The sequence below is a fragment of the Microplitis demolitor genome, chromosome 10 (assembly GCF_026212275.2).
Source record: "Microplitis demolitor isolate Queensland-Clemson2020A chromosome 10, iyMicDemo2.1a, whole genome shotgun sequence".
NCBI classification, from domain to species: Eukaryota; Metazoa; Arthropoda; class Insecta; order Hymenoptera; family Braconidae; genus Microplitis; species Microplitis demolitor.
Window position 1 is genome coordinate 12083083 of NC_068554.1, and position 23906 is coordinate 12106988.

At 32.1% G+C, this 23906-nt stretch overlaps 2 protein-coding genes across 3 annotated transcripts in view; both read right to left on the reverse strand.

Annotated features, from left to right (window-relative positions):
- The window catches only part of LOC103573711 (slit homolog 2 protein-like), a 79732-nt gene that overhangs the window by 39792 nt on the left and 16034 nt on the right, over positions 1-23906 (reverse strand). The window lies entirely within an intron of this gene.
- On the reverse strand, positions 9189-11320 carry LOC128668848 (uncharacterized). Its single transcript, XM_053742652.1, has 3 exons — positions 11253-11320; positions 10904-10998; positions 9189-10738 (listed from the first exon to the last, which is right to left on the reverse strand). The coding sequence occupies exons 1-3, from the start codon at positions 11318-11320 to the stop codon at positions 10044-10046; spliced, it is 858 nt and encodes a 285-aa protein (XP_053598627.1). The 3' UTR covers positions 9189-10043.

Here is a 23906-nt window from a genome sequence, read left to right on the forward strand (position 1 = left end):
TTTCGAAATTTATACAGCAAATAAGTAAGGTCCCAAAAATATTTTCAAAACATCTGAGTGATCATTCATAATATGAGATTTAACGTTTCAACATGTACAAGCTATAATATCCGGAAATTATCTTTAAAACTGTATACGTTAAGTTTCTCAATTCACTATTGTTTCAAGTTTCATAACTTTTTTTCTGTTAGTTCTACGGAGAAAATTCCCATTAGCTTTATTGTAGAGAGTTTAATGTCATACTAGACTATTTACTTCCATTTTCGGAATAAAAAAAATTTTTTACATGTAATTTAAATGAGAAAATGAATATTCGCTGAGCTCTTAGCAGGATTGAGCTTTCGAGCTGCTCTTTTGGAAGAACTTCTCTTATATCTACAACTAACTTTTAAGACCATAAGACTTGGAAAAAAAAAATGTTCATTTTGAAACAGCCTAACTCACCAAATATATTTTTATATATTTTTAATAATATATAGCTTTTTCATGCGGGTATATATGGAGCAGCTACATTTTGTCATATGTGATTTGTTGTTCTCGTGATTAAAAAATATTTATTAAGCTGTAATCGATTTTTGACTAAAGGAAAGCAAGGCTTTAAACCGACATTTGTGATGTGTGAATACTGCTCATTATTCGTTGGTTGATCAGACTTCACTGCATTTAATCTGTTGAATTTTTTATCAAAAATTTTTATTTAAAAATAGAATCAAAATTTCTAATCGACTCTCGGCTAATGAAACAATCAATTATAGTTATTCGAATCAACGAATAAACCACATCTTTATTACTAAAACAATCATTTTTTATTAGAACATCTCATAAACCATAATTGTCAATTAATTTGATATCAACATTTTTAATAAAATTATTGCTTGCGAATTTCTACAGTTTAATTATGTTGTCCATTGCTAAATATTTAATAATTATTATTCAATTATAATTGAAAAATTATTAAGTTTAGTGGTGAGAAATACAATTTTTCTTATGTTTGATAAACGATAAATTGGAGATAGCAACTAACAATCCTTAATTTTAATACTATGTTTGAATTATAGCAGGGTCACTGATTCTAACTACACATGCACTTTGGTACAACTTCGAGTATTATGATTTACAGTTCCTGATACCCCGGATAAACTTGACTTATAAATTCGAATATCCATAACTTATAGTCCCGCACACCACGCATAAGCTTGACTTCGTCCCGGATATTCGTGACTAATAGTCCAGGACACCCCGGACGAAATTGCCTTTTAGTTCCAAATATCCGTTGCTTACAGCCCCGGACGTCCCGGACGAACTTGACTTAGAGTCTGGAATATCGGTGGCTTATAGACACTAGGGTGGCCCAAAAAAACCGACTATTTTTTTTTCGAGTCTCTTATAAAAATTTGTTGGTTCACGATGTTTTAAGAAGCCTGTCTAAAAATCAGTTTGATAAAAAATTTTCAAGAGGTCGCTCACGAATTTCGAAAATATCAAAAATTATCGAAATTTAAATTTTTATTTCAAATTTTTTTCTTTCTTGTAGCAGCAATAGTTTATATTTGTAAAATTATGACTACGCTGAAAATATAAGCCCAAAATTTAAATATTTAAACCTTGATCAAGAATTTTGAATGTTTCCGAGTGCTGTCTTTTGAACGTTTTCGAGTGACCCTTGAATATTGATAATAAATCTTCTCGATTTTTTCACCATCAATTTGCATCACAATGAATGGAAATATAACCCGAGAAACAGAAATAATAAGTTATTTACGTACTTTTTTATTTTTTATTCAATTTTTTGGTTTTTTCGCTTATACAAAACTTACCAAATTTCATTGTTTAAGACTGTCCTGTATATTTTTGGTTATGCAAAAGTTATATTTTAGTGAAATGACAATAATTGAGTTATAAAAAAATACAAAAACTAATTCAAAGTATTAGTCACATATTCGTAACAGGGTAAAATGAGTTATTTTATCCACCAAAATCGTGATAATTCACTGATGGTCATTTACCCTACTCGTAACCCCAAACGAGCAATTGAATGTGTTTTTCGACTTGTCGCCGGGCACACTAATCGAAAATGCTAGTACGCGAAGCCCATTCATAATTAGGTAGAGAAGGAGTCTTCCGATCATGGCCGAAGACAACCGACTGAAATCATTAAAAGTGCAAGACAGCAGCAGAACAGTGCAGCCAGATCGCGGACGAAAAGTTTCCTTTCTTTCGCACCATTTTAGCATCACTTACAGCTTAAGCGGTGCTTGGGAAGGGGAACTTTTCGTCCGCGATCTGGCTGCACTGCAACAGAAACGACACAGAGCCGGCAGGGCCGGGTTACCACCAAGACGCACAGAGAGCCGGTAGGGCCGAGCAATCAACTAGGCATGAGACTGCTGATTACCCGAACATCAAGTAAATATTTACGTCGGACTTGGCTTCTCATTGTGGAACCAAGCGATAACTCCAGAACTTAATTATCAGAATACCAGGCACGGGACCGGTATTCTTCAATACCTCAGTATTAATTAATCTGAATAAGCAGGTATTAGAGTAATAAAATCAAGAGTTTAAATTGCGAGAGCACCGAGACAGAACAAGGGAAAAGAATGCGAGACAACGCGGACCAGTATCGACAACCCAGAAATACACCAACGGGACAGAACCAAGACGAGGACAAGATACAAGTCGTAGCTGTAAATAAAATCGTCGCAGATATTTATTAAAATTAATTCTAGGCCTGGGCCAGAATTAATAAAATGAATAGTCATAAAAAATCGTACGTGGTGTCCGTAAATTGATCGTCGCGTCTAAGCCATACTAGATAAATTAATTATTAATTATTAATTAATCAACGTGGAAATAAGTTCGTCAGCCAGACGCTAAACAATTTAGTATTCTTGAAGCTTCTCGAAGAATCCAGGCAACATGGCCGGATTTACTACGTCATAGAATTTTCCTAGCCATTCAAGAGACCGCGTGCCGGAAAATTTTTCTTAATCTAGTCAATAATCTAATCATTAATGTTAGGAAAATTTTGATCATAAATTAAATCAATTACATGTAATTAAAAGAAATAAAATCAATTAATTTATTCATCGTAAATGTGCCAGGAAGTTAACGTGAAAATTGATAGTCGAGTTTGTGGTAGTGGCGATGAAACGTTAGTGTGTAAAATCGGCTAAAATAAATTTATCAATTGATTGCGATAAAGGCAAACGTTAGCGGCTGTAAATAATTACGTATATTAATTGATTAGTGGTTTTAAAATGGTATATTGAATTAAAGTAATTTAATATTGGTTAATTTAAAATAAAAAAAAAATGGTTAAAAGAATGTGTGAGTGTAAAAGAGTAATAATGAAAAATTAGTGTTAAAAATGTTAAGGTTTTTATAATCACGTAGAGGGTCCTGGGGACCGCGTGGGAAATAGTTTAGGTTTATAGCCACGTAGAGGGTCGTGTTGACCGCGTGGAGGTTTAGGTTAAGTCGTGTGTGTGTAATAATAGTCCAGGGGACTCAGTCGCGTGAGTGTGTGTGTGATAGTCAAAGGTAGTTGACAAAAATTGTACAAGGTTGCTACGTCCAGCTCAGATGCTGAACTTCTTGTATTAAATTTTATTTTCTTATTCAAATTACGTGGCGCCCAAATTTTATTTTTCTTTAATAATTCTAGAGCGATAAGAAATAATTTAGTTGCCAAAAGGTTTTAGAATTAGTAAATTAATTTTGCTCTGACGCAAGTAAAAATACTAGAACAAACAACCAAGTGCATTTTTAATGACCCCTCAGGTCACAATAGAATGAAAGCCCAAAGGCCCTCTGGAAACAATTTTTTTTAGGAATTAACAAAAAAATATTTATCAACAAAAGTGTACTTAAAATATTTTAAAAGAAAAATTGAAAGTTTAACAATGACTCATTTTTAAATAAATAAAATAAACAAAGTATATAATCTTATAAGCCTTACATATGTAAGTGCACTTTTGTAGATCATAATATTTCGGTGCCCACGTAAACGTAAAATAGATATCCAAGGAAAAAAATGATTTTAATGACACGTTGTCCAGAATATTTGAATGAATAATTTTAAATAATATAAATTTAAACAAAAGACTTTTAACACTAAACATTTACATAAATAATATGAAAAATAAATTTTACTTAAAGAAAACTCATATAAATAATTTTTACATGAAGAAAATTAATAAAAGAATTATCAGAATAAATAATATTAAAATAAATAATATTTATCAATTAAAAATAAACTAATAATATTTACATAAGTAAAAAAATTATGAGAATAGATATAAAAATTTATATAAATAAATAAGTAAATTGATGGAATTTATAAAAATAGATATAAATTTTTGCTATATAAAGTTATAAATAAGTTAAAATATTGTTATGCATGTAATATTGTGCATGTGGGTGCATGTGTGTTTGCTCCCACACATAAGCCCGCATCGGAGTGGGCTTTTACCACTTCCCTAACGGAAAGTCAGAAAAAACACATAAAAAGGGCCGCAAAATCTAAAATAGTGAGTTTTTTTTGAGTAGCAGTTTCTTGGTCACAGAGTTTCAGTCTCAGTTCTCAGTCCTGGGTCAGTAAAGATGAGAAAATTTAAGTACAAGTGTTCTCACACTCTACACTAGTTTCGTACTAGTTTTTCATTTCGAAGTGTTCTCACACTTCTACATTAGTTCCGTACTAGTTTTTGTTTTTATATACAAGTGTTCTCACACTCTATTATTAATTTTTATTTAATTGTACAAGTGTCCTCACACTTTATTTTATTAATTATATTACTAGTGTTTAGTAAATATTGTGTCAGTCAGTTTAGAAATATCAAGTTAACGCTGAAATCAATTTTAATCGCGAATAATACAGTAAACTCAGTGTAAACCAGAAATATACTCAAATCTCCACAACTTCAGGTACTGTAATCTTCAACTTCATGCATGCCAAAATATAGAAACACTTCCAACACACGGAAAGATTATAAAAGAATGTATTGTATCCAAAATTCTATAGTCCTCTCTAGTATTTAAAATGAATTTCATCATAACTATTTTCTTGTTAATTAGAGTCGGCTGACTAGCCACCTAATACTTTTGATATCAAGTTAATGTATTCACATCATCAAAATTTCCAATTGTATAATATATAGTAGTTAAATTCGTATATTCAACATCTTTCATTTCATAACAAACCTTCCAGATAATTACTCAGTGTGATCCCGATCTATTGGTCGAAAGACTAGGGCCGAAAATAATAATAATAATAACTTGTCTAACATCACAGTACAAGCTACTAGTTGGACATAACAAGGTCATGAGGTATAATGTTTATTAAGGTCATAAGGTTATAAGGTTTATTACGATATAAGGTATAAGTTTAAAAAGGTTTATAAAATAGATAAAGGTTGAAATTGTTATTTTAAATAAAGTGTTAACTAATTATAAATTATCCTTCCTCTTCCTTCTCTTACAAATAACGTTACAACGACCCTGAACATTAAGATCCGGCTTTGAAAGACCGTTTAATACTTCCCATGGTGCCCTTAAAAAAAGGACGACCAAGGTAGCAGTACCCCTGTTATATATTATCGGTTCATATTCAAAATTCTTCAGCGCCGTTTAAATATTTAAATTTTGGGCTAAAATTTTCAGCATAGACATGATTTTACAGATATAAACTATTGCTGAGACGAGAAAGAAGAAATTTATAAGTAAAAAATCCGAATTTCAATTATTTTTGATATTTTAAAAATTCGTGAGCGACCTCTTGAAAATTTTTTATCGAACTGATTTTTAGAGAGGCTTCTTAAAACATCGCAAGCCAACAAATTTTCATAAGAGACTTGAAAAAAAAGTAGTCGGTTTTTTTGGGCGACCCTAATAGACACGGACAAATTAACCTTAAGGAATCCGTTTCTTCAACCGTGTCCGTGACCCCAATTTAGTCACATATTTAACCGCGGATGGTGTGAATAGACAATTCGATTATATGAAGCTAGCGTAGTTATATATATATATATATATATATATATATATATATATATATATATATATATATATATATATATATATATATATATATATTGTAACGTAATTCTTTTACTTAAATAACTCGATTAGACTGAAACCGATGACACATAAATCTTATTCAATAAACTTACTCAAATACTCAAACTCAAAATACCCAAATCGGGCTACGTTACACTTCGCCCACCGATCACTTCTCTCATTTCCTCCAGATCCTGACGGGCGCCAGCCGACTTTTATTTCCCCGGTATCGGTAGCCGGTCTAAACGTACACGTAAATTAAAACCTAATATCTAAATCCTTCGGAAATGAGAGAAATGAACGGAGGTAGCGGCATGTCCTGGTGCGCTCAGTATGATAGGTTGTGGAGAGAGGGTCGTGGTTCTTTTTTACGTGGAAGAAGCCGATTAATTAGAATTAAATTAAACAAAATACAGAAAAGAAAACAACATAAAATATCGTGAGGAGGACGCGAGAGCGACGCGAAGGGCCCAAGCGGCTCGCGGTCGAATACTCTCGGTCCATCAGACAAATAAATACCTGAGTATGACATCGGGAACCTCTCGTGGACGACGAATCACAAAACCTAACACAATTCTAGATAATAATAAAATTAAAATAAATAATGCGGTAACTCAAGACGGCAAAATCACGACAAACGGCTCCAAAACTCAACATATAGAGCCACAAGCTCCAAACGGCATCAGCCAAGGGTGTGGTCAAGGCCTATCTTTTCGGCTCTCCGACTCACAACCACTCGCTCCAAGACTCTAAACTCGACTACTCGGTCGACTCGTACTCGAGCGACTCCAAAATCCGGCTCCCGGACACCATGGTCAGTTCTCAACTACTCTTCTCTCGTCTCCTACTCCATTCATGCCTACTCTCTACTACTCCCAGTCACCCTCACATTCTCGCTTCCCCATCCATTCTTTTCCCACCACATACAAGCCGTGGACTCGCGGGTCTACCCGCGGTGTCACTCCCCGTGATATCCGGAATTAGCGAATCTTTGGCTTCCTCGAGCATCGCAAACGAGGCCTGCCATTCCCAAATAAACGTAAACGTACCCCAGCTAATTCCGGGTACCAACTCGCAGGGGCGGCGACATCTCAGTCGCTCCTCCGCGATCACCACGTCAACCCCGAGAGCTAGGCCTAGGCCTAGTCGTCATCACTGGTCGGGAGGCACGGTATTTTGGCCACTATCCGCAACACAGCTAGACATCTCTCGTTAAATCCACGCTCAACTACACAGACACTCCAAAACATACAACATAACTCCAACACAGACAACATAACGTACACGTACTCGTACTCTCGACACACTTACTTCACCACACACGTACGTCATACTCTCTACTCACTATCCCCTACTCTCAACTCCACACACGTACTAACTCTATCTCTCTCTAACATGCAGACTCACGTTTACTCCCCTTTTACTGTATCTCCTCGGCAATGTAAAGTCACAATATATATATATATATATATATATATATATATATATATATATATATATATTGAGATAAATCGCTTTTTACTTTCGTGATTTTAACCAGCAGCCACCAGAATTCGCAGGTTGAACCCTGACTTAGGCTGGCCTCTAACAATATTTGATTTTACCTGGACAGAGCAGTGGGCTGGGGTTCTTGCAAAGCAAAGACCCGCACTTATTCAAACTCGGCAACGTATGTAAAATTTATCAACTCACCTCACGGCTTATAATTTATCAATAGATTTTTTATAATGAATAGATTTATTAATTCTTACTTAATAATTCTTCATAGACGATTTAATAATTCTTACCAGTAAAATAGAAAAATAAATAATATGAGTGAAAGATAGAGTGATAGGAATGAATTAGAAAGATGCAAGTTTTATTGCCAATTATAATAAAGTTCAGCTACTTACAATAAACGCTCTGCACTTAACAATATATAGAATATCCTCGTAGATGCCGGATACAATATTCCTTCACGTGGAATGACGCAGTTTTACACAGAATTTTCTTATTTAATATTATAATATTTAGTATCGCGAGTGAATCGCCGGTAACGTACAATATTAATAATTTTATTACAACTTGATTTAGAATATTTATAACAATTTATAAAAGTAATGAAATAAGATTGCAAGTAAAATTACCAGAGTAATAATAGAAAATATAGCAATATAATTAATATAAGTATCGCAAATTGATAACAAAGGTACGTCTAAGCACTAAGTGATCCAGGATCGAAGTGATTGACCGATAATTGAGGGCCTGGGACTAGCCTCCGAACTCTGTCCCCACTTCACCCTTACGGACATGCGTCGACGTGAAAATTAAGTCATCTGACCATGGCACTATGACGTACTAAATTCAGGCGACAACGAGACGGAGAAAATTGGGAACCGCACGGCTGAGGACGACGAAGACAATTCACATTGTCTCAATATATATACATATATATCAATAATTAATAATTAATAAATTAAATATAAAATTTTGTTGTCTGAGAATCTATCATGTATAAGATTTTTGTTACTTGAAGTTCATACGCAGTTATTTTTCGAATCAATCTCTTAGGTCAACGGGTAGCAGAGTTGCGAAAACCTTGATGTAAAAAATAATGCAATAATCATTTTTAACTTCCCGCTAAGAAAATCGATGATTTTTAAAAATTTCGGGAAGTTATTGTTTTACCCCGATTTGTCAAAATTGAAATTTTATCAGGTATCGACGTTTTGAGGTCTTAGGAAGCTATTGTGAATATTTTTAGAATGATGTCCGAGTGGCTGTGTGCGCGCGCGCGCGTGTGTGTGTGTGTGTGTGTGTGTGTGTGTGTGTGTGTGTGTGTGTGTGTGTGTGTGTGTGTGTGTGTGTGTGTGTGTGTGTGTGTGTGTGTGTGTGTGTGTGTGTGTGACCGGTCTATGACTTTTTAACTAATCCAACCTAAACCAATATAACCGCGACAAAATATCCGCGACATATTATCCGAGTGACAAAATAACTGATTGAAAGAATATCCGGATAACTAAAAATTTAATATATATATTTATTCATGTTAAAATGTAAATTAAATAAATTTGTTAACTTATTTTTTTTTTTTTTTATGGTAATTAACATATTATTATTTGCTTATATGAAATACAAACAGGATCTTTTGTCATTATGCTATGTTCATGAATAATGTCAACTTTAAATTATCAATTAATCCTAGACACGGCCTCAATCACATTTTCTTAATATAAGTAATGTCATCTTTAAATTATAAATTAGTACTAAAGTACAGCCTCAATCACATTTTCTTAGTATGCGTAATGTTTAATTTATACATCAATGACATAGTAATTTTAAAATTGAACATAGTATTTTTTGATTATGTAAGGTACAAACAGGAACACAGTCTCAATCACATATTATTAATATTTTTAATTTGCAAATAACGTGTTAATCATCTAAATGTTTAGAAGAGAGGCAATGTTTTTTAAATAATTTAATTTGTTTTGCGGATCGTAATTCAAAACGACGTTTTTAATTCTTGAATCGATGTCAATATAAACTCGCCTACGATTGGTAGATATGTTTAACCCAGTATTATATCGAGTAATTAGCACTTCAGTTAAACCCTGCTCATCTTGAAGTACTCCAACAAATTTACTTATAGTTGCATGATGAACACGTACTTTCAAGTTAAATGAATTATGCCATCCCTCGATTGCATTGTTTGAACGATTTTCATCGTTTATAACAGCCTCATAGCAATTCCATAAAGTTAGTTCAAAATAAGGCTTACGACGACGTCTACCGGTATAAGAGCGAACACCTACCCACATATGTTTGAAATAACTAATAAAAGATTCTAGTTGTTCTTCATTATCTTGATAAAACTCAGTTATTATAAGTTCATTATATGCGTCAGTAACGTCATGGACCGGAACAAATGATAATGCCATTAATATACGTATACTCAAAGCAAGTCTTGAGTTTGTGTTATAAATATGCTGCGAACCACATGATTATATATTACGCCATATACACTGACTAAAATGGAATAAGCACCCAGATACTATAGTATTAGGAAATACTTTATGAAAAGCCGATATAAACGCAGGCTCGACGTCTACCATTATTCGGTTAGGATTGAGTTCTGGTATGCGATTTTTCAATATTGTTAAACACTGGGTATGTACTTTTTCCGATTTGCTAGGTAGCAGCATGTATACCAATGGCAACATCTTACCATTTTTTAATCCGTGAATAGTGTAGAGTTGTTTAAATATAATTGGCACAGATGAGAATGTCCCGTCACCAGCCCAATTTTCACACTCAGATAAAATTTCTAAATTCTTGATAGTTGTAAATATTAAAAACCTAGATTTATTATTACCACTATCATGAAATGAGAAGTCTTCTCCTTTTGCTGTTTTTTTAAATTCATCTGGGATAATCAACTCTGTACGATTTGCAGTCTTCTTTATCTGAGGTTTATCGGTTTTACGAATATGCTGCACTTCTCGTGTTAGTGACACAATTTTAGGCAATTTAGCAACGATTGGAGACGATACTGTTGATAAAACCGACGAAATAACAGTGGCAGGTATGTCATCATTCTTAGCTGCTCGTTTTTTTATTTTATTGCACACTATTTTGGCTTCAACTGATGCTATGTCGACTGGATGTTGATGAGGTTCATGATTACCAATAATTGAACCTAAGATATGTATTAAAAATAAAAAATTATAATTGGAAAATGCAAAGTGATGTCCCGAGTCAAAAACAAAAATCAAAAGAAAATAAGGTGAAGCAAGTCTGAATCAAGTTTTATTTGTGACCCAAGGTATTAAATATGATGATAATAATTAGTTATAATAATAACCTTTGCGACTCTCGGAGGTTGTGTGAATAGTTACATTACGAGCGACCGATAAGTAATATTCCACACAACGCCATGTTATACTAGACTTGCTGATGCTTTTTTAGAAAATAAATATCCGTCGAGAAACAACTGATTTTTGTTTTTTTGCGACAGTATGAACTGTAATGGCATTTTTGCGACATATATCACAACGCCGGATAATAAACAAACAATTGTATAAACACAATATAATTAGTGATAATAAAAAAAATATATGAAGGTTTTATTACTGATATTATAAGCGTCACGACTTAAAATAATGAAATAATAAGTACTACCTCACGTACAGATTTTCAACAACGATTTATACCATCCATTTTCAACATATCGGTCTAGACAATATTCTTTTCTAATTTCAACACCAGAGTGCAGACTCATCGCGACGCGACATATTACAAAAACTTGTGTTTATACCCTAATAGCCACTTTAATTTGAAATTGACGGTAATTTGATGTTAAAATTACCTGAAATTTGCTGGCTGAACTTGCCGTCAATTGGACAATACAGATTAAAAATAAAAATGTGCGGTTATTTTTTCTTCAATTTTAAAGTTACTTTTTACAAAAAAAAAGTCGGTAATATTTATTCTTACTATTTCAAAAGGTAAGAAAATTTATACATTAAATTGTCTCCAATTTGACGATAAAAAAAAAATACTGAACAATCTTTCAAGTCAAATTAACAACAAATTGACATAAAATTTGCCTAAAAAATAACGACAACTTTTTTCTAATCAACTTTTAAAGTGAATTTGCATTCTAATTCGGATATCAAATTTACCTCAAATTCAAGGTAATTAGATAATTGGAAACCTACAAATATATACGCATACACTATTGAGTGTGAAAAATCACGCCCTTTTTTCACGAATTTTATATGTATGTAATTAAAAATTACGTTCATTTTTCACAATTTTTGTGTTCTTTTTTTTTTTTTTTTTTTTTTTTTTTTTTGGTGGTTATTTGGTCGCAGTTCTTTTGTCTCACGGTTGTTTTTACTATCGGTTGTTTTTTTTTTTTGGTTATTTTGTCGTTGGATATTTTGCCACAGGTATTTAGCCGTGTCACCGATTTAGATGGTTAAGGCGGCAATCGAAAAAGCTTATTGGCCATCAACTATTCTAAAAATTTTAGACCATTCGATCAAGTAGACTCGAAAATATTGGTGAATTACGAAAGAAAAAATTTTTTATTATTAGTTTTTATTGATTTCTCAAAAATGACTTGTACGATCAATTTCAAAATCTAATCAGCTCTTGAACTTAATAAAACGCGTCGATTGTCGCCTTAGCCATCTCAATCGGATAGTTCGTTCGAGAGTTATCGCGGGAAATAGAAACGGTAAAAAACGGGTTTTTGTGAATATATTTAAAACAACTGAACTAAGCAATTCCAAAATCTGATGAGCTTCAGAGTTTATTAAAACGCGTTGATTTCCACCTCAACCATCAAAATCGGGCCTTCTGTCTAAGATATATCGTGGGAGAAAAAAACGATAAAAAATAGTTTTTTGCGAATATCTTTAAAACACCGGAAGTAAACAATTCCAAAATCTGATCGGCTTCAGAATTTATTGAAACGCGTCAATTGCCACCTTAACTATCGAAATCGGATCATTTTTCTAAGAAGTATCGTGGAAAAAAAAATGGTAAAAAACGGTTTTTTGCAAATATCTTTGAAATAACTAAACCAAACGATTTCAAAATCTGATCAGCTTTAGACTTTATCAAAACGGGTCGATTGCCACTTCAAACATAAAAATCAAATCATTTGTCAATGAAATATCGTGGGAGTAAAAAATAGTAAAAAACGTTTTTTTCGAAAACAACGGCATACAAAAGTATTTTCGCGCTCCTTGAGCTCGAAAACGTATTCTTGACAATATCTTCAAGCTCAAAGACCTCGAAATGAGCGGAAAGTTTTTGAGCTGACCTGTCGGGTCAACTGATAGACCGATTTTTTTTTAATGGTAATGTAATTTTCATCCATTACTCATTAACAAAAAATTTTTAATGAAAAATATTTACATTATTTATTTAATCATTACAGTGTAATTTGTTGTCTTCCATTACTCATTAAAAAAAAAACAAAAAATTAATAATGAAAGATCATTTATTACTTTAAAATCGTAATGAGCCATTATTGGTTCTTCATTATCTATTAATTGTCAAAAAATTAGTATTGTAATTACACGGAGAAAAAAAAATAATAAATTTTACTAAAAAATATGAGAATAATTACTAAGCTTGGATAATCTTGAAACGCTTATGATTTATGTGTGTAAAATTGAGCGAATGCACAAAAGGATTCTGGTGTAGGCGTGGTTAGTTCAATTACTAAAAATTAACACAAAAATTGTAGATTATCAATTAGATGTTTCATTCACAATATGTACACTGAAAATCTGTGAGAAAAATACTTAATTGCGAATGCGACATTTTATTATACGCGATAGAGAATGTGATGAGTTTAAATTCACGTATAGTATTTTCGACACGTAGTCGATAGCAGTTAAGCACGCGGAAATTAATTAGTAATTAATTAAACGCGAATGACAATCAATTTATCCTCAGTAAATAGCAGCCATATTATACTGTCTAATTATTGAGAATAATAAGGCGTAAGGTTGGCGGAATTATATTGCAAGAGTAATTTATGAGTGTACGAGGATGAATCGGAGACCCATTCCACCAGTACGTCGTTCATAATTAACCCAGATAAAATTTATAACAAATTTACATATATATTTCTTACATTCTCTCAATTCAACGTAGTCTCTAAATTTGATTGATTATTAATTTTGTTCCCCGAGTCCAATAAATCGTGTGCGCTTTCAATAAAATTATTCATTGTCGCTGGTCGAATATTTACTCTTGCGACTAATTAGTTTATTAATAGAAGGGAAAATCTCTGTACATATTTGGGGACTTGATAAAATAAAGTTTATTATATATATATTAATTGAGTCTCTGATAATAAATTTCTTACTACCAGCGTCACTTAGAATAAGTTATATTTCAGCAGCATGTCCGGTCAGAACGAGTCTACCTACATCCTGAGATCTATTTTTCCGTTTTCCGAACCAGCAATATGACGATCTATAATTTATATTCATATTTAATAATTTAAAACAAATTAATTAAAATTATTTGGGAAATTTCATTAACTGTGGTTCGTGGCTACTGCACACGACGTAGCCAGGGCCCGCCGTTATGATTTTTAATCATTAAATTTAATCCAGGTTTGGCCTCGTTGGAGTTTCTATAGACCCCCGTGAGCCCTGGTCGTCGATTGTACCCGATAAAAAAAGATTTTATCTGATTATATATAAGTATATATGAATATATATGATTATACATGGTCATACATGGAATTATATATAATCATATATGAACCTATATATAATTAGATCTTATCAGACCTCGCTGATGAAGGCTAGATATAATCATATATAAGCCTATGTATGATCATGTCTAATTATATATAAGTCTATATATAATTAGATCTGATCAGATCTAACTGATGAAAGCAAGGTATAATCATATATAAGCCTATATATGATCATGTCTAATTATATATAAGTCTATATATAATTAGATCTGATCAGATGTAACTGATGAAAGCAAGTTATAATCATATATAAGCCTATATATGATCAGGTCTAATTATATATAAGTTTATATATGATTAGATCTGATTAGATCTAACGGATGGAAGCTAGATATGATCATCTATAAGCCTATATGTGATCATGTCTTATTATATATATGTCTATATATGGTTAGATCTGATCAGATATAACTGATAAAAGCAAGGTATAATCATATATAAGCCTATATATGATCAGGTCTAATTATATATAAGTCTATATATAATTAGATCTGATCAGGCTTCAATGATATGAAATCTATAAATATTTAATTACGTAAGGGAAGGGGGGGGCAAAGCGGGGTACTTAAGGAAATACTATGCTTCCAAGGATTCAAATACGCTAAATCTTTTTGATTTTTATGATATGCGAAGTAAATATACAAAAATTTCAGTTGCCGTTGGAACAAAAAATTTTCACTTTGGCGGGCAAATAGGGTGAATTGATCAAATTAAATTTTTTTGTGAGCAATTTCCATAACGAAACATTACATCTTACACTATTACTGGATGCAAAAGCAGAAAAAAAAACTTTTTACTGGTTTTTATCATAAATCAAAAGCCATTAACATTTTTTGACTGAAAGTTGATTTTTGAAAAAGTTTAACAAAAATATTACTCAATTATGTTTACAAAAGTGATTTTGGAATAATTAAAAAATAAAATTTTTTCTTATGAAATTTTGGGGGTACCCCGTTTGACCTACCCTACCCCTTTTGCGCCCCCTTCCCCTATATGGGTATATATATCTATATATATAACATAATGTGATAATTTTAGTATTAATATTATTAAATTTTTATTTTATCAACTATCAATCAAACTTAAATCCCCATTACTTGAAAAATATTCAAAGGTTTCGGCAGCAATTCAAAAGTATAAATCGATATCGATTTATATATGGATATTTATAAGTTTATAGATAAAAAGATTTGATTATATCTATCTGATGAAGTCTATCGAAATTTATGTACAAAACTCAATTCATCATTAGGTGCATTATTTAAGTAGGATGTATCAATTTGATTATTTGAGTTAAGTTATACCATAAACTTTTTTTAATTGTAAGTTCATAAGAGACTAGAGGATCAGACTACCATCCAGCGATTACTAAAGTTAAGCAGCATCGGCGTGGATCAATAATTGGATGGGTGACCCCTTAGTACAAAAATAGTTAACCTATAGTAATTTTTTTTTTTTTCAATTTAAATTTAACCAACATTTATATTAATGAAGACGATAAATCCTGATTTAATTACTTAATTAATAATTTTCAGATATTTTCAATGAGCTTTTAAAAATGACTATATTCGTTCATGCATGATTATATCTAATCATATATGATTATATATGATCAGATCTGGCCAATTTTCAGATCTGATTATATATGGACTCATATATAATTATATATAATTATACAAAATCTTTTTTTATCGGTTATTAATAATTATTAATTTTATTCAATTTTCACGATTTAAAGTTGTGATCCGACCGATCTCCATATCATTTATGAGGATGCGGGATTTGGATAATCTTGGACAGCCGGTGGCAGCGCCCAAGACTGGATCATTTATTAGGTCGCCGATATCAGCGTTCTCCAATGTACAGGTAAAACCTTGGAGTGCTAATGGCACCCCAAAATAAAGGGTTAGTTAATTTATAATTAATTGTAGAGTTTATTAATTATGAAGAGCATAAGTTCGAGCTCCATGAGCTCTCTCCCAAGACTTACTGTTTAGTCATTATAAAAATATATTAAAGCCAACAGAGTTGGCAAAATGTTGACGCTGCATTTCAGGTTCTCTGTGAGACAATTGTTGTGGCCCAGGTCTCATGCATCGTCATCTGTTTTGACTACCCGCGAGCCTCGGCGACTCTCTTATCGTAACCGATTTCCGTTACATTGCATAAAATTAATTTATTAAAAATAATTAATTTAATTCAATCAATAAAATATTACGGAAACGTAACAGTACAAAAACGAGAAAAAAATTACATGAAAAATAGATAAACTTGGTGAGGTAATATCATGATATTTTAAGCTGCAGCTGAAAAAAGTCATAAATGAACATCGTTTATGCAAAAATGATTCTTGTCACGAGGAAATTTTGCACGCAGAAATAAATGTTGTTCAAAATGCTATGGTTTCATAGCAATGCTGGACCATGTTGCTAACGGAAATTCCAATAATTCCATTCAAATTACTGTGACTATAGTAAAATTTACAATAGTTTCAGTAGTTTGTGATGTAATTATTGTCAATGTCACCATGGCCATAGTAATTTTTGCATTTGTTTACCCTAATCGAAAAATATAATCTTCTTTGAATCTCTGTAGAGCAGAAATGGACACAAGCCCAATGTAGTGGTTCAAATGAGGTTCTAAAATAGGTTCATTAGCAGCTCGAATGTTTCAAAATGAAGTCCCATTTTTTGACTTGGATATTTCAATTCCCGTTAGGTGGCCAACATGGTCTAGTGTTACTGTGAAACCACACCATTTTAAACAAGTCCTTCTCGTTCAATTTGACTGAACGAGAAAACAAACAAAAATTAATTTGTGTCTTAAATTGAGCAAAAACTAATCTACATTTTCATGTTTCACTAAGATGCTTCGTAGTTATTTTGATTTCAAAATTTGCTTATACGTTAGATGCATACTTGGCGCACATTTTCATAGATAAAATCTGTTTTATGGCTGATTAAGTTTCACTATAACTACTATGTAGTTCATGAAAAATTTGGATGCTATTTTCATTTTTATTATTGTTATTATTTTTTTTTTTTTTATCTCCATCAACTACTGGCAGCAGCACTAATGTAACAGTAGGACCGAAAAAAAATATGGCATCTAAGACAAAAAGGCGAAATGATAATAAAATAATTAAACAGAAAATAAGAAAATAATAATAAAAGTAATGATTAATAATAAAATGAGCAATTAAAGTGCGCACTTTTGAATTTTCCAATATTTTTTTTTTTTTTTTATAAAACCCATTGTTCCTCTCATAATTAGTTATTACTACGACTTACTGATAAATCAGCCGATGATTTATTCCCAAAACATATAAATTTATTTATAATAAATAAATTTATTAATGCCAACTGTTGCGCTGACGCGCATGCGTCAACCAAACAAAATAATAACAAGCATATAAATCAAATGCGCAATTATTTTCCCAGCGCTACAACAATTCAAATATATGCTCAAATAAATCAATAAATTTTCCTAAGTTCAACATAATTTATACCTAAGAAATCGAAAAAGTAATATTAACACAGTAATTAAAACAAAATCGTACATGTAAACAAAATAATCATAACACATATATATATATATATATATATATATATATATATATATATATATATATATATATAATGAAACGTGTGAGCAGCGTGTGCTGTCCCCTGTTGCTCACCAACCTGATGCAAGACTGTTGCGATATTCAAATATCGTGACATATTTACACAACTTGTCCGTACTAAGTAATGAACAATGTATTTTATTTTAGTAATTGCTTTACTTGGCTAAATATTCTGTAAAAATTTTTATAATACATTTGTCAAAGTGTTTATAACCGGTGAGCCTGGCTGGGCTAGCTCTTGTCCAGGCCCCGGTTACTGATAGTTATCTTAATTAATATAATCTTATAAGCTGGGGGGCTCGCCCCATGCCCTGAAAATTTGCGCTTGATAATGTAACCGGATAGCGTTGGTATACGACGTGAGACTGCGGCTCTCTCGCTGTGTTTGTTGCTTTTGGTCTTTCTCTCTGTCTCTCGTTACAATCCGATTGCTGAGTTCGGCTGAGCTAGGTGCTAGACCACAGGGGATGATCTCGCGCAGCAGGTGACCGTGAATCGGTCCTTTGCGCATAATTAAGTAGGGGTCATCAGAGGTTGGGACCTAAGAGAGTCAAGACGGGATCGTCACTCAAGTGAAAGTGCCGTGCGAGCTAACGCTAATAATTAATTATATTCAAAGTAAAGTTTAAAGTTCAAAATCGTAGTTCTTTTTTTTTTAAAAAAATTTATAAAGTTATTTCTGAAGAGTTGGTGTCCAGTCTATCCAGCCTAAGATTCCAGAACTGAGGGTGGAAGGATCCAGAATGAACCGTCGTCCGATCCCGCCTGTACGTCATCGATATATAATTCCAGATAAGATTTACAATTAAAATTCTATACATATAATTTATACACTCTCTCTCTTCAGCGGAAAACTTTTATCTTAAATAAGTATTAAATTTATCATTAAATAAAACCACCATTAAATTTCTAAACTAAACGTAAACAACCAAAATTAATTGAAATTAATTTATTAAATTAAACTGGTTGCCTTGTCGTTAGACAATTATAAAATTATAAATAAAGGGGAAATTTGTAAATATTGGGGAACTTGTTAAATAAATTATTATATATATTTATAAGGCAATTGAGTTTTTTAAATAAATTTCTTTTATCACCAGCGTTCGTTAGAATAAGTAATTTTTCAGCAGCCGCGTGTCCGGTCGAAACGAGTCGACCCAGCTCTGAGATCCATTTTCCCGCGCTCAGAACCAACGACAGCATTACTAAACTTACAATTATTATTAATAATTAATCAATTAAGCGGGAAACTAATTAACTGTGGTTCGTGGCTACTGGACACGAAGTAGCCAGGGCCCACCGTTATAATAATTATTAAAGGAAAGGAATACCTGGTGGTTTATTCAGTGAAAGATTTGGTTTTGCATTATCAAAGAGAAAATATTATTTTTATTTAACCAAATACCCATTTACAATATGAACATTTCCCCAATAGAATTTATTAGAATAAAATTTAGTATATAAGTTTTGATATTTTAATTTACAAGAGAGGAGACCAAGTATAAATTTAATTAGGGGAAGACGAAATCACACTTACACTGTACCTGACTGCATGCTTCAGCCTTGTAGTTGCAGAAAGAAAATGACCCTCAATAAGCGTAGGCAACAAACGTGGCAGCAACGTTGTAGGCCCAATCTTCGATGGTAGAAAATGGCAGGGAATGAACAGCAATGGTGTGGCAGCAGTCACAAGTCTTATCGGCACAATTTCAATTTAACTTTAACTTTACTAAATGACCGCGTGTAGAAATTTGGCTCAAAATGTGGTCAATTAAAACGTTCTTTAAATAAATAATTTATAAAATAATCACTGCGGTTATTAATAACGGACAAACAAACTGAAAGATATAAAATAAATTAAATAAAACTGAACACTGGACTCAATGACTAGATATGACTAGACTTATCGTTAGGCTGGCTCAAGTAAATTATAAGGAGCTCTGGTTGTAGAGTAGGAACCTCGCTAGGCGTCATCAGTCCACTACCCTACTGGTCCACTCTAGGTGTTGACCAGGGCCTAAGTCCTAAGTCTTCGAGTAACTGCTTGCTAGCCCTTTTAAAGGGAAAGTCTGAGGGTGGGAAACTACCCCACTATTGTCTTAATAGAATTCGATCTAGGGTGCCTCTGACCTGGCTCCGAGTGACTAAAGAGTGTTAATTAAAGTATAATTATCACAATAGATGGCTGTGAGATCAGTTGGACTTTCGCGCTCGATTTTCAAGTCGAAAATCAAAAACTCACTGTTACATGTTCTATTTATGTATATTATATTTTTCAAAACGATTTCATGTTAATTATATATAAAGGAATAATAAAAATGAATAATTGTTATTAATATAAAAACTTACATTAAAATTAAATTTAATTAAGATAATTTGATAAAAAATTCAGTCTTACTGAAAAATAATCAAAAAAAATATTTTTTTATGATCATTAAAAAAAAAATGATTGAATTCTTGACTTTGCTGAGTTCAGGCTATCAAATATCAGTTTCCGGCGATTTTTTTTATGGTTTTAACTTGGTTGCGGTAAGATCAGAACTTGAGTTATATTACCATAGACATATGATTCTAAGGTAGTTGTATGACAGGTTATAAATTATGACAGAGAGACTAATCTTGCCAAGTCTGGTCGCACCTAGTATTATAGTCGAATATTAGGGCGCCACTGGAAGATGGGCTCGGCCTTCCAGAACCGGATGTTGGAGGATTTTATTTTAATTAATTTAAATTTATTTGTTACTCAGGGTCGTTCGTAATATTTTGTGAGTGAGAAGAGGAATCGTAGAGTAGGCTGAAATAATGTTAATTCAAATTTTATTTAATTTAAGCACCTTGCTTTATTTCTTAACCTTTTGACAATAATTATTTCCTTATGACAAACTAATTTACTTATGACAAACTATGATTCCTTATGACAAACTAAATTCCTCGTCCCCTGGACGGTTACTTATGGCAAACTAAATTTCTCGTCCCCTGGACGGTTACTTATGACAAACTAAATTTCTCGTCCCCTGGACGGTTTCCACACCCACACACCCACGTTAAAATATCTCGTCCCCTAGACGGTAAGCCTTAACTTCAATTTAAAAACATCCCCTGGATGTATAATCATTTAAAATAAACTTAACATGGCCACCGGACCTAAATCACAGACACAGTTTTCTCTACTTAATATTTATTGACTCTACTTTACTTTATTTAATTCATGACTTCATTTCTTTTACTCAATTACTAAACTCGACATAAAAATTTCACTAATAAAATTTCCAGTATAAAAATTTCACAACTATTTAATTCTTATTTATTTTTCCTGATTTATTTAATTCATTTATTAATTTTCACTGTCTTATTTAATTCAATTATATTTATTAATTAATTAATTTTGGTTTTATTTTAATTATTAATTAATTAATTTTCCACTGATAATTTTCCCATTAATATCCAATTCCAAAATTTATATATAATTAATTTACTCCAAATTTCTGATAATTATTTTTACTCAACTTAATTTACTGACAAAATAATCCGTTCTTAACTTTTCTCGACACAATTTTACCGTAAAATTTCTAGCGTCTTACTTTTGATTTTAGATTTTATTATTTTAATTGGAATTATTTTAACATTATTTTACAAATATTTTATGACTAAATTTTACGACTAGAATTACGTCTAAAATTGACTAGAACATTCGGCCGGAGAATTGGCGTCGCAAGGCCTTAATTTACGATCTTACACGCGGACAACTATTGTCTAGAGCGTCCGACAGGCCTGAATACTTTTATTAAGTTATTGAATTTAATTGAATTTAATTATCAAATAATTTACGCGGAAAAATTTATTTTATTCCAGCCGAGAGGCCTCGAATGAAATAAATTTCGAGTTATGACAGAACGACGAGTACACGGCAAAGATTTTACAGAAATTTCAAGACGCGTGGTTGAACTAGCCGACGGGCTTTGTGCTACCAATCTGATTCACGTAACCAGCAGAAAGATATTATGTAAATTAATTATAACTAATTCGGCCCTCTAATAATTAAATCAGAGGCCTTAATTAATTATAATTTTTACCTTGAGGAAACTCCACAATTTGACGAGAACGTGTCTGGTGTCTCGTTCGCTCCTCTAATTTTTCCCGCCGGTCCGTACTCTCTCTCTCTCTCTCGTCCACACGAATTTTATAACTGATAACCTGTCAATGAACAGTACGCATTAGTATGTTAAATAATTATTAATTATATAAATTATCAGCCTAAAGGCCTCATAATCTATTAACAATTAAATATTAATTAACGAATCGCCTCGTTCCACGTGAAGCGTGAGCGGATGTATATATTTACCTGAATGATATTTTATTTTGCGTCCGGTGTTTTCGCCGTCTGGACAACTCTCCCTCTGACTATTTTTCGTTCCGCAGTCCATTATATCATTTCACTCCCGTTCACTATTCCGGAAACCTATTCCCACTTTCTTAGACTAAGGAAATGACGAACGGACGGGCCTTAGTGATACATGCGACACCCGGTGACTAGTCGCAATACTACTCGTAACTTACGAGGTCATCGGCCGGTCATTGGCGGGAACAAAATTCAAATTCAAATTAATTTAATTATTCATGTTTATTAAATTTACCCTGTTACAAAATAGTTCACTCAAGGAGTATTTAGGTATAAGTTTTGGTATTTGTATATGTCTTTTTACAGTCAAAACTTCAGATAATAACTGAAAAATCTCTGCAAACTAACAGCTTTTAATTATCTTATACGAGTTTCAAAGTTTTTACTTTTTTCATTTGTTTACCATATACTGAGGAAAACAAATTTTCTTCTAACAACTAAATTTCAGTTACGATAACAAAATGATTTGTTGCCTATTGCCAATCATAGATTTGGTTTTTTTAACTAAATATTCTGTAATCCGCCGACAAAATACATTATTAGAAACTACAAAATATTTAGTGAAGATAACTACACGTTAAGTAGCAAGCATACAATCGAATTGATTACCTGTAGAGCTTACAAAGTAGGCATAATGGAATATATACTAGTGAGCTTTGGGAAATGTGTTATTAATAATAATTAGATATTATTTTAAAATGACAGAATAGTTATTTAACAATTAAATAAATGCATATTAAGAAAAATGATTCATTTCCTTGACACGTACTTTTTTTTGTCCTGTGACAAAAATTGTTCAGGGAAACATTAATATAAAATATTAATGTCATAGTGTAACGCGATACCTTTATTTTACTATGTATTATTCGAATTCAAAAATACTTTTTGTCGCCATTGTTTTCTTGTGAGCTTTTTAAAGTCGACATCTCCAATACTGATTAAAGGATTTTGATTTTTAATAGAGCAATCAGCGCGTTTTACTGCTGAAAAAAGAAAGATTTTTATTCTTTGCTCCAACGATATCTCTGGAACGAATTAACCGATTTGGACGGTTGAGGTGGCAATCGACACGTTTTAATGAGATCTAGAGCTGATTACATTTAAGAATTGATTAATTGTGTCGTTTTTGAGAAGTTTCAAAAAAACTAAAAATTTTTTTTTTAAATTCTCTCGACAACAATTTCTCTTCATCGAATGAACCGATTTTGATGGTTGAGGTGGCATTCAACGCAGGTTATTAAGTTTTAGAGCCTAGTTGATTTTGGAATTAATCCATCGAGCACATTACAAGTTATCCAAAAAAAAAAAAAAAAAAACATTTTTGAAAAAATTTAAGCTAAATTTTTTATAGCTTGTAGGAATTATCAAGCCTCGTCGAATGCCACTTTGACGATCAAAATTGGTTCATCTTTTCAAAAGTTGAAAAATATTTACATACATACATACGTACGTACATACACACATAAATACAGTCGGTCATCATCTTAAAATTAGTTAGAATAATTACCTAGAACCTTAAAACGTCAAGATTTGTTAGAAATTCGATTTTC